This window comes from Oncorhynchus keta, chromosome 10 (assembly GCF_023373465.1).
Source record: "Oncorhynchus keta strain PuntledgeMale-10-30-2019 chromosome 10, Oket_V2, whole genome shotgun sequence".
Taxonomy (NCBI): Eukaryota; Metazoa; Chordata; class Actinopteri; order Salmoniformes; family Salmonidae; genus Oncorhynchus; species Oncorhynchus keta.
In genome coordinates, this window is record NC_068430.1 from 6,276,539 (window position 1) to 6,289,341 (window position 12,803).

At 41.9% G+C, this 12,803-nt stretch overlaps 1 protein-coding gene across 1 annotated transcript in view; it reads left to right on the plus strand.

Annotated features, from left to right (window-relative positions):
- Nucleotides 1–12,803, plus strand: part of LOC118378225 (glutamate receptor-interacting protein 2-like) — a 185,390-nt gene that overhangs the window by 44,651 nt on the left and 127,936 nt on the right. The window contains exons 3-4 of the mRNA XM_052528611.1: nucleotides 6,069–6,204; nucleotides 11,334–11,479. Coding sequence (XP_052384571.1) covers nucleotides 6,069–6,204; nucleotides 11,334–11,479 — 282 coding nt within the window. The remainder of the gene's footprint in view (nucleotides 1–6,068; nucleotides 6,205–11,333; nucleotides 11,480–12,803) is intronic.

The following is a 12,803-nucleotide window of genomic DNA, read 5'->3' on the forward strand; positions in this document are numbered from 1 at the left end:
GTCAGGCTGCTATAACTGGCCTGTAGCTGGTCTCTCTCTTTAATCAGGCTGCTATAACAGGCCTGTAGCTGGTCTCTCTCTTTAGTCAGGCTGCTATAACAGGCCTGTAGCTGGTCTCTCTCTTTAATCAGGCTGCTATAATTGGCCTGTAGCTGGTCTCTCTCTTCAGTCCGGCTGTTATAATTGGCCTGTAGCTGGTCTCTCTCTTTAGTCAGGCTGCTATAACAGGCCTGTAGCTGGTCTCTCTCTTTAGTCAGGCTGCTATAACAGGCCTGTAGCTGGTCTCTCTCTTTAGTCAGGCTGCTATAACAGGCCTGTAGCTGGTCTCTCTCTTTAGTCAGGCTGCTATAACAGGCCTGTAGCTGGTCTCTCTCTTTAGTTAGGCTGCTATAACTGGCCTGTAGCTGGTCTCTCTCTTTAGTTAGGCTGCTAAAACTGGTTAAAAATTGAATGTTTTCAAAATGTGCAGTGTGACTACTGGGCCAAATGAGAAGCAGATTGCACAGAAAGATTGTTTTGCAGATGCTTGGGAAAAACTCTTCAGTGCTACTCATTAAAGTAACAGTACATTCTGGGAAAGGTCACTAAGCTATTTATATGTCATATCCATTGTCTGTGTTCCTGTGTGTTCTTGTGGTTTTGAAGGTTTTGAAGGCTCGGTGACTATACAGTGAATTAGGAAAGTATTCAGACCCCTTGACCTTTTCCACAGATTGTTACGTTAGAACCTTATGCTAAAATTAATTAAATGTGTTTTCTTCTTCTTATCAATCTACACACAGTACCCCATAATGACAAAGCAAAAAACAGTTTAGAACATTTTGCAAATGTATATATACAAATAAATGATATCATATTTACATAATTATTCAGACCCTTTACTCAGTACTTTGTTGAAGCACCTTGTGCAGCGATTACAGCCTCAAGTCTTCTTGGGTATGAGACTACAAGCTTGGCACACCTGTACTTGGGGAGTTTCTCCCATTCTTCTCTGCAGGTCCTCTCTAACTCTGTCAGATTGGACGGGGAGCATCGCTATTTTCAGATCTCTCCAGAGATGTTCAGAGACTTGTCCCAAAGCCACTCCTGCGTTGTCTTGGCTGTGTGCTTAGTGTCGTTGATCTGTTGGAAGGTGAACTTTCACCCCAGTCTGAGGTCCTGAGCGTTCTGGAGCAGGTTTTCATCAAAGATCTCTCGGTACTTTGCTCCGTTCATCTTTGCCTCGATGATGACTAGCCTCCCAGTCCCTGCCGCTGAAAAACATCCCAATATCATGATGCTGCCAACACCATGCTTCACTGTAGGCATGGTGCCAGGTTTCCCTCAGACGTGATCCTTGGCATTCAGGCCAAAGATTTAAATCTTCTGGAAGGGTCTCAGCTCCACAGAGGAACTCTAGAGCTCTGTCAGAGTGACCATTGGGTTTGTGGTCACCTCCCTGACCAAGGCCCTTCTCCCCCGATTGCTCAGTTTGGCCAGGCAGCCAGCTCTAGGAAGAGTTTTAGTGGTTCCAAACTTCTTCAAATTTAAGAATGATGTGTTCTTGGGGACCTTCAATGCTGCAGAACATTTTTGGTACCCTTCCCCAGATCTCTGCCTCGACACAATCCTGTCTCGGAGCTCTACCGACAATTACTTCGACCTCATGACTGTCTCCCTAATCTGCCGCCACTCCCCCAGTGCTCCCTCTCTCTCTCTGTGTATCTGATTTTGTGTGTGTGTGTGTGTGTGTGTGTTGGAGTTAGAGTAGATCCCCACCAGCTGCAACCTGTTCCATAATCAAGACCTATACTAATACTCAGCCCTGCCACTTCCACACTGCCAGATTCTAGCCTCTGCTCAGTCAGTCTGCGTTTCAAACTGTTTGTTCCTGCATAGATCTTGTTATCCTGTGCCTGTTTTCACTAGCCTGACGCTGCTTTTCTCCCCACTACAGTTTTGTCCGCTCTGACTCTAGTCCCTGTCTCCAGCCCCTCGTCCCGTCAGTCCTGCTTCTCAGCCCTGGACACCCGCTTTACTGCTTCTTTGGATTACGCTCCAGGCCTGCTTACCCTGCCCCTACTCCCCTTGCCTTGGTCGCAGCCTCAGTCCCTGGTTCCCTGCTACCCTGCCCCTACTCCCCTTGCCCTGGTCGTAGCCTCAGTCCCTGGTTCCCTGCTACCCTGCCCCTACTCCCCTTGCCCTGGTCGTAGCCTCAGTCCCTGGTTCCCTGCTTACCCTGCCCCTACTCCCCTTGCCCTGGTCGCAGCCTCAGTCCCTGATTCCCTGCTACCCTGCCCCTACTCCCCTTGCCCTGGTCGTAGCCTTAGTCCCTGGTTCCCTGCTACCCTGCCCCTACTCCCCTTGCCCTGGTCGCAGCCTCAGTCCCTGGTTCCCTGCTACCCTGCCCCTACTCCCCTTCCCTGGTCGTAGCCTCAGTCCCTGGTTCCCTGCTACCCTGCCCCTACTCCCCTTGCCCTGGTCGTAGCCTCAGTCCCTGGTTCCCTGCTACCCTGCCCCTACTCCCCTTGCCCTGGTCGTAGCCTTAGTCCCTGGTTCCCTGCTACCCTGCCCCTACTCCCCTTGCCCTGGTCGCAGCCTCAGTCCCTGGTTCCCTGCTACCCTGCCCCTACTCCCCTTGCCCTGGTCGTAGCCTCAGTCCCTGGTTCCCTGCTACCCTGCCCCTACTCCCCTTGCCCTGGTCGCAGCCTCAGTCCCTGGTTCCCTGCTACCCTGCCCCTACTCCCCTTGCCCTGGTCGCAGCCTCAGTCCCTGGTTCCCTGCTACCCTGCCCCTACTCCCCTTGCCCTGGTCGCACCTCAGTCCCTGGTTCCCTGCTACCCTGCCCCTACTCCCCTTGCCCTGGTCGCAGCCTCAGTCACTGGTTCCCTGCTACCCTGCCCCTACTCCCCTTGCCCTGGTCGCAGCCTCAGTCCCTGGTTCCCTGCTACCCTGCCCCTACTCCCCTTGCCCTGGTTCGCAGCCTCAGTCCCTGGTTCCCTGCTACCTGCCCGAGCTTCCCCTGGCCTGCACCCTATCCACCCCCCGCTTTTCAATAAATACCTTGGTTACCTTATCCCTGTCTCCTCGTCTGAGACTCCACTTGGGTTCACCTGCTCCACCCCACATTACAAAGGCTTGGTTTTTGCTCTGACGTGCACTTATAAACTGTGGGACCTTATATAGACAGGTGTGTGCCTTTCCAAATCATGTCCAATCAATTGAATTTACCACAGGTGAACTACAATCAAGTTGTAGAAACATCTCACGGATGATCAATGGAAACAGGATGCACCTGAGCTCAATTTTGAGTCTCATAGCAAAGAGTCTGAATACTTATGAATAATTATGTAAAGGTATTTTTGGTTTTCATTTGTAATACATTTTCAAACATTTCTGAAAAACCTGGTTCCACTTTGTCGTTATGGGTATTGTGTGTAGATTGTGGAATAATTGTATTTATTTAATCAATTTTAGTAAAAGTCTGTAACGTAACAAAAACTGGAAAAAGTCAAGGGGTCGAATACTTTCCAAAGGCAATGTACAATACTGTCCATTAACTGGCTTGGTTACTATATACTGTATACTGTCCATTGACTGGCTTGGTTACTATATAATGTATACTGTCCATTGACTGGCTTGGTTACTATATAATGTATACTGTCCATTAACTGGCTTGGTTACTATATAATGTATACTGTCCATTGACTGGCTTGGTTACTATATAATGTATACTGTCCATTAACTGGCTTGGTTACTATATAATGTATACTGTCCATTAACTGGCTTGGTTACTATATAATGTATACTGTCCATTGACTGGCTTGGTTACTATATAATGTATACTGTCCATTGACTGGCTTGGTTACTATATAATGTATACTGTCCATTGACTGGCTTGGTTACTATATAATGTATACTGTCCATTGACTGGCTTGGTTACTATATAATGTATACTATCCATTGACTGGCTTGGTTACTATATAATGTATACTGTCCATTGACTGGCTTGGTTACTATATAATGTATACTGTCCATTGACTGGCTTGGTTACTATATAATGTATACTGTCCATTGACTGGCTTGGTTACTATATAATGTATACTATCCATTGACTGGCTTGGTTACTATATAATGTATACTGTCCATTGACTGGCTTGGTTACTATATAATGTATACTGTCCATTGACTGGCTTGGTTACTATATAATGTATACTGTCCATTGACTGGCTTGGTTACTATATAATGTATACTGTCCATTGACTGGCTTGGTTACTATATAATGTATACTGTCCATTGACTGGCTTGGTTACTATATAATGTATACTGTCCATTGACTGGCTTGGTTACTATATAATGTATACTGTCCATTGACTGGCTTGGTTACTATATAATGTATACTGTCCATTGACTGGCTTGGTTACTATATAATGTATACTGTCCATTGACTGGCTTGGTTACTATATAATGTATACTGTCCATTGACTGGCTTGGTTACTATATAATGTATACTGTCCATTGACTGGCTTGGTTACTATATAATGTATACTGTCCATTGACTGGCTTGGTTACTATATAATGTATACTGTCCATTGACTGGCTTGGTTACTATATAATAATAATAATAATATATGCCATTTAGCAGACGATAATGTATACTGTCCATTGACTGGCTTGGTTACTATATAATGTATACTGTCCATTGACTGGCTTGGTTACTATATAATGTATACTATCCATTGACTGGCTTGGTTACTATATAATGTACACTGTCCATTAACTGGCTTGGTTACTATATAATGTATACTGTCCATTGACTGGCTTGGTTACTATATAATGTATACTGTCCATTGACTGGCTTGGTTACTATATAATGTATACTATCTATTGACTGGCTTGGTTACTATATAATGTATACTGTCCATTGACTGGCTTGGTTACTATATAATGTATACTGTCCATTGACTGGCTTGGTTACTATATAATGTATACTGTCCATTGACTGGCTTGGTTACTATATAATGTATACTGTCCATTGACTGGCTTGGTTACTATATAATGTATACTGTCCATTGACTGGCTTGGTTACTATATAATGTATACTGTCCATTGACTGGCTTGGTTACTATATAATGTATACTGTCCATTGACTGGCTTGGTTACTATATAATGTATACTGTCCATTGACTGGCTTGGTTACTATATAATGTATACTGTCCATTGACTGGCTTGGTTACTATATAATGTATACTGTCCATTGACTGGCTTGGTTACTATATAATGTATACTGTCCATTGACTGGCTTGGTTACTATATAATGTATACTATCCATTGACTGGCTTGGTTACTATATAATGTATACTGTCCATTAACTGGCTTGGTTACTATATAATGTATACTGTCCATTGACTGGCTTGGTTACTATATAATGTATACTGTCCATTGACTGGCTTGGTTACTATATAATGTATACTATCCATTGACTGGCTTGGTTACTATATAATGTATACTGTCCATTGACTGGCTTGGTTACTATATAATGTATACTGTCCATTGACTGGCTTGGTTACTATATAATGTATACTGTCCATTGACTGGCTTGGTTACTATATAATGTATACTGTCCATTGACTGGCTTGGTTACTATATAATGTATACTGTCCATTGACTGGCTTGGTTACTATATAATGTATACTGTCCATTGACTGGCTTGGTTACTATATAATGTATACTATCCATTGACTGGCTTGGTTACTATATAATGTATACTGTCCATTGACTGGCTTGGTTACTATATAATGTATACTGTCCATTAACTGTGTTTCTGTGTGTTCTTCTGGCTGTTAAGGCTTGGTTACTATATAATGTATACTGTCCATTGACTGTGTTCTTCTGGCTGTTAAGGCTTGGTTACTATATAATGTACACTGTCCATTGACTGTGTTCTTCTGGCTGTGAAGGCTTGGTTACTATATAATGTATACTGTCCATTAACTGTGTTCTTCTGGCTGTGAAGGCGTGGTTACTATATAATGTATACTGTCCTTTGACTCTGTGTTTGTTTGTTCTTGTGTTTGTGTTTGGGGTAGAAGATGTGCGGGGCGTGACGATAGTGGAGCTGATTAAGAAGGAAGGCAGCACCTTGGGCCTCACCATCTCTGGAGGAACAGACAAGGACGGAAAGCCCCGCGTCTCCAACCTACGACCAGGAGGTCTGGCTGCCAGGTGAGATCTACATGTACAGGACATCTTCCTTGACTTACGCCTGAACCTCCATCCATCCCCTCAGTCCCCCAGTCACAGACACAGATGCAGCCATGATGTATCAGCTAATCAGGCCCTGGTGTACAAACAACCACCTGCCATTTCAGTTCACTAGAGGCAGAGGATTGTTTAACCTTTATTTAACCTTTATTTAACCAGGCAAGTCAGTTAAGAACATATTCTTATTTTCAATGACGGCCTGGGAACAGTGGGTTTAACTGGTCTAGGAACAGTGGGTTTAACTGGTCTAGGAACAGTGGGTTAACTGGTCTAGGAACAGTGGGTTAACTGGTCTAGGAACAGTGGGTTAACTGGTCTAGGAACAGTGGGTTAACTGCCTGTTCAGGGGCAGAACGACAGATTTGTACCTTGTCAGCTCGGGGGTTTGAACTCACAACCTTGTCATTATGTGTAAATCTACTGACGGACCTGTCTGGCTTTTAGAATAAGTCCCCCCCCCCCAGGCTTTCCCCACCCAGATGAAACTTACAGTTGAGATGCTCCGCAAGCCAACTGTCCTTAGCTTGACAATTTATGTAGAAAGTGTATTTTATCCCAAAGCTGTTTTACTCTGAATAAAGAAAGTAGGACATGTTAAAATTTGAATTAATCTCATGACTGGCATATTTAATGAAGATACAATATCAGCTAAATGAGCAATGTACCAAAGAATAAAGCAGTATTCATTGTGTGAGTAGTGTCGCTGTTCAGGCATATGGTGCTTCACGCTGACTGTGGGAAGACACTAAAGGCTGAGAATCCTAGATTGCAACATAATAGCCTGTTGGCATTCTTGATCTGTCAGCATGTGTATCTGTCATCACTGTCTTCTCTAGTGGGTGTAAGAGAAGTCCTTTAATCTAGTGGGTGTATGAAAAGTCCTTTAATCTAGTGTGTGTATGTGAAGTCCTTTAATCTAGTGGGTGTATGAGGAGTCCTTTAATCTAGTGGGTGTATGAGAAGTCCTTTAATCTAGTGGGTGTATGAGAAGTCCTTTAATCTAGTGGGTGTATGAGAAGTCCTTTAATCTAGTGGGTGTATGAGAAGTCCTTTAACCTAGTGGGTGTATGAAAATTACTTTAATCTAGTGGGTGTATGAGTAGTCCTTTAATCTAGTGGGTGTATGAGGAGTCCTTTAATCTAGTGGGTATGAGACGTCCTTTAATCTAGTGGGTATGAGAAGTCCTTTAATCTAGTGGGTGTATGAAAAGTCCTTTAATCTAGTGGGTGTATGAGAAGTCCTTTAATCTAGTGGGTGTATGAGAAGTCCTTTAATCTAGTGGGTGTATGAGGAGTCCTTTAATCTAGTGGGTGTATGAGAAGTCCTTTAATCTAGTGGGTGTATGAGGAGTCCTTTAATCTAGTGGGTGTATGAGAAGTAATTTAATCTACTGGGTGTATGTGAAGTAATTTAATCTACTGGGTGTATGAGAAGTCCTTTAATCTACTGGGAGTATGAGAAGACAGGAGCTTTCTGATTTAATTTATAACGTTAAAGTAACTAGCAACATCATATTGTTAATATATATACAGTAGATAGATCAATATTTCCAACAACGTGTAATTTCTTGTTAATCACAGTCGTACTGTGGTAGAGGGTTAGGCTTTGCAACATGGGATATTTGATTGACATTCTCTTTACTTGTTGACAAACTCTCTCCTTTCTCAAACTCTCTACCTCACAATCCTACTATTAGAGACGCAGCAACAAAAACTATTTTCCTGTGGAGTCCGCCTTGAATACTTCAAACCACAAGTTATCTACCTGGCAATCACAACCAACAAAGAACTTATCGATCAACTCTATCTGGTCCTATCTGTTTGTCTGTGTGGAGCTCGGAACCAGAATGTTATTGTTGTAGAATAGATGGAATAGATTTTTTGTTCTGAAATGAGTTTTCTCCCAAAACTAGTTGCCTAACTATAGAGTTTGATTGTCATCGATTAGGAAAGTGTTGATTTCTAAGTCTAGTTTTTTGAGAGTAGATTCTAACCAACGTCATGCTATTCATCTGTCGTGGATCCTGAAGTCTGTAGGTTTAATGAAAGGTGGGATATATAGTATTATCAGCTAGATAATGTTGTATCTCTGGTCCTGTCTAAGGAGTGATCAGCTAGATAATGTTGTATCTCTGGTCCTGTCTAATGAGTGATCAGCTAGATAATGTTGTATCTCTGGTCCTGTCTAATGAGTGATCAGCTAGATAATGTTTTATCTCTCGTCCTGTCTAATGAGTGATCAGCTAGATAATGTTGTATCTCTGGTCCTGTCTAATGAGTAATCAGCTAGATAATGTTGTATCTCTGTTCCTGTCTAATGAATGATCAGCTAGATAATGTGGTATCTCTGGTCCTGTCTAATGAATGATCAGCTAGATAATGTGGTATCTCTGGTCCTGTCTAATGAGTGATCAGCTAGATAATGTTGTATCTACAATATGGTCCTGTCTAATGAGTGATCAGCTCGATAATGTTGTATCTCTGGTCCTGTCTAATGAGTAATCAGCTAGATAATGTTGTATCTCTGGTCCTGTCTAATGAGTGATCAGCTAGATAATGTTGTATCTCTGGTCCTGTCTAATGAATGATCAGCTAGATAATGTGGTATCTCTGGTCCTGTCTAATGAGTGATCAGCTAGATAATGTTGTATCTACAATATGGTCCTGTCTAATGAGTGATCAGCTCGATAGTGTTGTATCTCTGGTCCTGTCTAATGAGTGATCAGATCGATAATGTTGTATCTCTGGTCCTGTCTAATGAGTAATCAGCTAGATAATGTTGTATCTCTGGTCCTGTCTAATGAGTGATCAGCTAGATAATGTTGTATCTCTGGTCCTGTCTAATGAGTGATCAGCTAGATAATGTTTTATCTCTCGTCCTGTCTAATGAGTGATCAGCTAGATAATGTTGTATCTCTGGTCCTGTCTAATGAGTAATCAGCTAGATAATGTTGTATCTCTGGTCCTGTCTAATGAGTGATCAGCTAGATAATGTTGTATCTCTCGTCCTGTCTAATGAGTGATCAGCTAGATAATGTTGTATCTCTGGTCCTGTCTAATGAGTGATCAGCTAGATAATGTGGTATCTCTCGTCCTGTCTAATGAGTGATCAGCTAGATAATGTTTTATCTCTGGTCCTGTCTAATGAGTGATCAGCTAGATAATGTTGTATCTCTGGTCCTGTCTAATGAGTGATCAGCTAGATAATGTTGTATCTCTCGTCCTGTCTAATGAGTGATCAGCTAGATAATGTTGTATCTCTGGTCCTGTCTAATGAGTGATCAGCTAGATAATGTTGTATCTCTGGTCCTGTCTAATGAGTGATCAGCTAGATAATGTGGTATCTCTCGTCCTGTCTAATGAGTGATCAGCTAGATAATGTTGTATCTCTCGTCCTGTCTAATGAGTGATCAGCTAGATAATGTTGTATCTCTCGTCCTGTCTAATGAGTGATCAGCTAGATAATGTGGTATCTCTCGTCCTGTCTAATGAGTGATCAGCTAGATAATGTTGTATCTCTCGTCCTGTCTAATGAGTGATCAGCTAGATAATGTTGTATCTCTCGTCCTGTCTAATGAGTAATCAGCTAGATAATGTTGTATCTCTCGTCCTGTCTAATGAGTGATCAGCTCGATAATGTTGTATCTCTGGTCCTGTCTAATGAGTGATCAGCTAGATAATGTTGTATCTCTCGTCCTGTCTAATGAGTAATCAGCTAGATAATGTTGTATCTCTGGTCCTGTCTAATGAGTGATCAGCTAGATAATGTTGTATCTCTCGTCCTGTCTAATGAGTGATCAGCTAGATAATGTTGTATCTCTGGTCCTGTCTAATGAGTGATCAGCTAGATAATGTTGTATCTCTCGTCCTGTCTAATGAGTGATCAGCTAGATAATGTTGTATCTCTCGTCCTGTCTAATGAGTGATCAGCTAGATAATGTGGTATCTCTCGTCCTGTCTAATGAGTGATCAGCTAGATAATGTTGTATCTCTCGTCCTGTCTAATGAGTGATCAGCTAGATAATGTTGTATCTCTCGTCCTGTCTAATGAGTAATCAGCTAGATAATGTTGTATCTCTCGTCCTGTCTAATGAGTGATCAGCTCGATAATGTTGTATCTCTGGTCCTGTCTAATGAGTGATCAGCTAGATAATGTTGTATCTCTCGTCCTGTCTAATGAGTAATCAGCTAGATAATGTTGTATCTCTGGTCCTGTCTAATGAGTGATCAGCTAGATAATGTTGTATCTCTCGTCCTGTCTAATGAGTGATCAGCTAGATAATGTTGTATCTCTGGTCCTGTCTAATGAGTGATCAGCTAGATAATGTTGTATCTCTCGTCCTGTCTAATGAGTGATCAGCTAGATAATGTTGTATCTCTCGTCCTGTCTAATGAGTGATCAGCTAGATAATGTTTTATCTCTCGTCCTGTCTAATGAGTGATCAGCTAGATAATGTTGTATCTCTCGTCCTGTCTAATGAGTGATCAGCTAGATAATGTTGTATCTCTCTCGTCCTGTCTAATGAGTGATCAGCTAGATAATGTGGTATCTCTGGTCCTGTCTAATGAGTGATCAGCTAGATAATGTTGTATCTCTCGTCCTGTCTAATGAGTGATCAGCTAGATAATGTTGTATCTCTGGTCCTGTCTAATGAGTGATCAGCTAGATAATGTGGTATCTCTGGTCCTGTCTAATGAGTGATCAGCTAGATAATGTTGTATCTCTGGTCCTGTCTAATGAGTGATCAGCTAGATAATGTTGTATCTCTCGTCCTGTCTAATGAGTGATCAGCTAGATAATGTTGTATCTCTCGTCCTGTCTAATGAGTGATCAGCTAGATAATGTTGTATCTCTCGTCCTGTCTAATGAGTGATCAGCTAGATAATGTTGTATCTCTCGTCCTGTCTAATGAGTGATCAGCTAGATAATGTTGTATCTCTCGTCCTGTCTAATGAGTGATCAGCTAAACGTTGGTGACTGCATCAAGTCAGTCAATGGCATCAACCTGACCAAGCTGATCTAAAATGATGACAATCATATTAGATAATTGATGTTTTATGTACTATATGTCTATATGTTCCTGTCCTAGGAGTGATCAGTTGAACGTGGGCGACTACATTAAGTCAGTGAATGGTATCAACCTGACTAAGCTGAGACACGAAGAGATCATCAGTCTGTTGAAGAACGTGGGCGAACGAGTTGTCCTGGAAGTGGAGTACGAACTACCCCCATCAGGTAGGAGGGGCTGACTATTGTTCTTGGGTTGTAGTCTGAATTCAAACTCCTAGACATGCTAGGCACCTCTGTAGATCTGAGAAGAAGAATACAAATGTGTTGAAATGCAACCTATCAAAGGGCAAGCTTTTTTATTTGTATTTGTTTATTTCACCTTTATTTTCCCAGGTAGGCTAGTTGAGAACACCTTTATTTAACCAGGTAGGCCAGTTGAGAACACCTTTATTTAACCAGGTAGGCTAGTTGAGAACACCTTTATTTAACCAGGTAGGCCAGTTGAGAACACCTTTATTTAACCAGGTAGGCTAGTTGAGAACACCTTTATTTAACCAGGTAGGCCAGTTGAGAACACCTTTATTTAACCAGGTAGGCTAGTTGAGAACACCTTTATTTAACCAGGTAGGCCAGTTGAGAACACCTTTATTTAACCAGGTAGGCTAGTTGAGAACACCTTTATTTAACCAGGTAGGCTAGTTGAGAACACCTTTATTTAACCAGGTAGACAAGTTGAGAACACCTTTATTTAACCAGGTAGGCTAGTTGAGAACACCTTTATTTAACCAGGTAGGCTAGTTGAGAACACCTTTATTTAACCAGGTAGGCTAGTTGAGAACACCTTTATTTAACCAGGTAGGCTAGTTGAGAACACCTTTATTTAACCAGGTAGACAAGTTGAGAACACCTTTATTTAACCAGGTAGGCTAGTTGAGAACACCTTTATTTAACCAGGTAGGCTAGTTGAGAACACCTTTATTTAACCAGGTTTGAGAACACCTTTAACCAGGTAGGCTAGTTGAGAACACCTTTATTTAACCAGGTAGGCTAGTTGAGAACACATTTATTTAACCAGGTAGGCTAGTTGAGAACACCTTTATTTAACCAGGTAGGCTAGTTGAGAACACCTTTATTTAACCAGGTAGACAAGTTGAGAACACCTTTATTTAACCAGGTAGGCTAGTTGAGAACACCTTTATTTAACCAGGTAGGCTAGTTGAGAACACCTTTATTTAACCAGGTAGACAAGTTGAGAACACCTTTATTTAACCAGGTAGGCCAGTTGAGAACACCTTTATTTAACCAGGTAGGCAAGTTGAGAACACCTTTATTTAACCAGGTAGACAAGTTGAGAACACCTTTATTTAACCAGGTTGGCTAGTTGAGAACACCTTTATTTAACCAGGTAGGCTAGTTGAGAACACCTTTATTTAACCAGGTAGGCCAGTTGAGAACACCTTTATTTAACCAGGTAGGCTAGTTGAGAACACCTTTATTTAACCAGGTAGGCTAGTTGAGAACACCTTTATTTAACCAGGTAGGCCAGTTG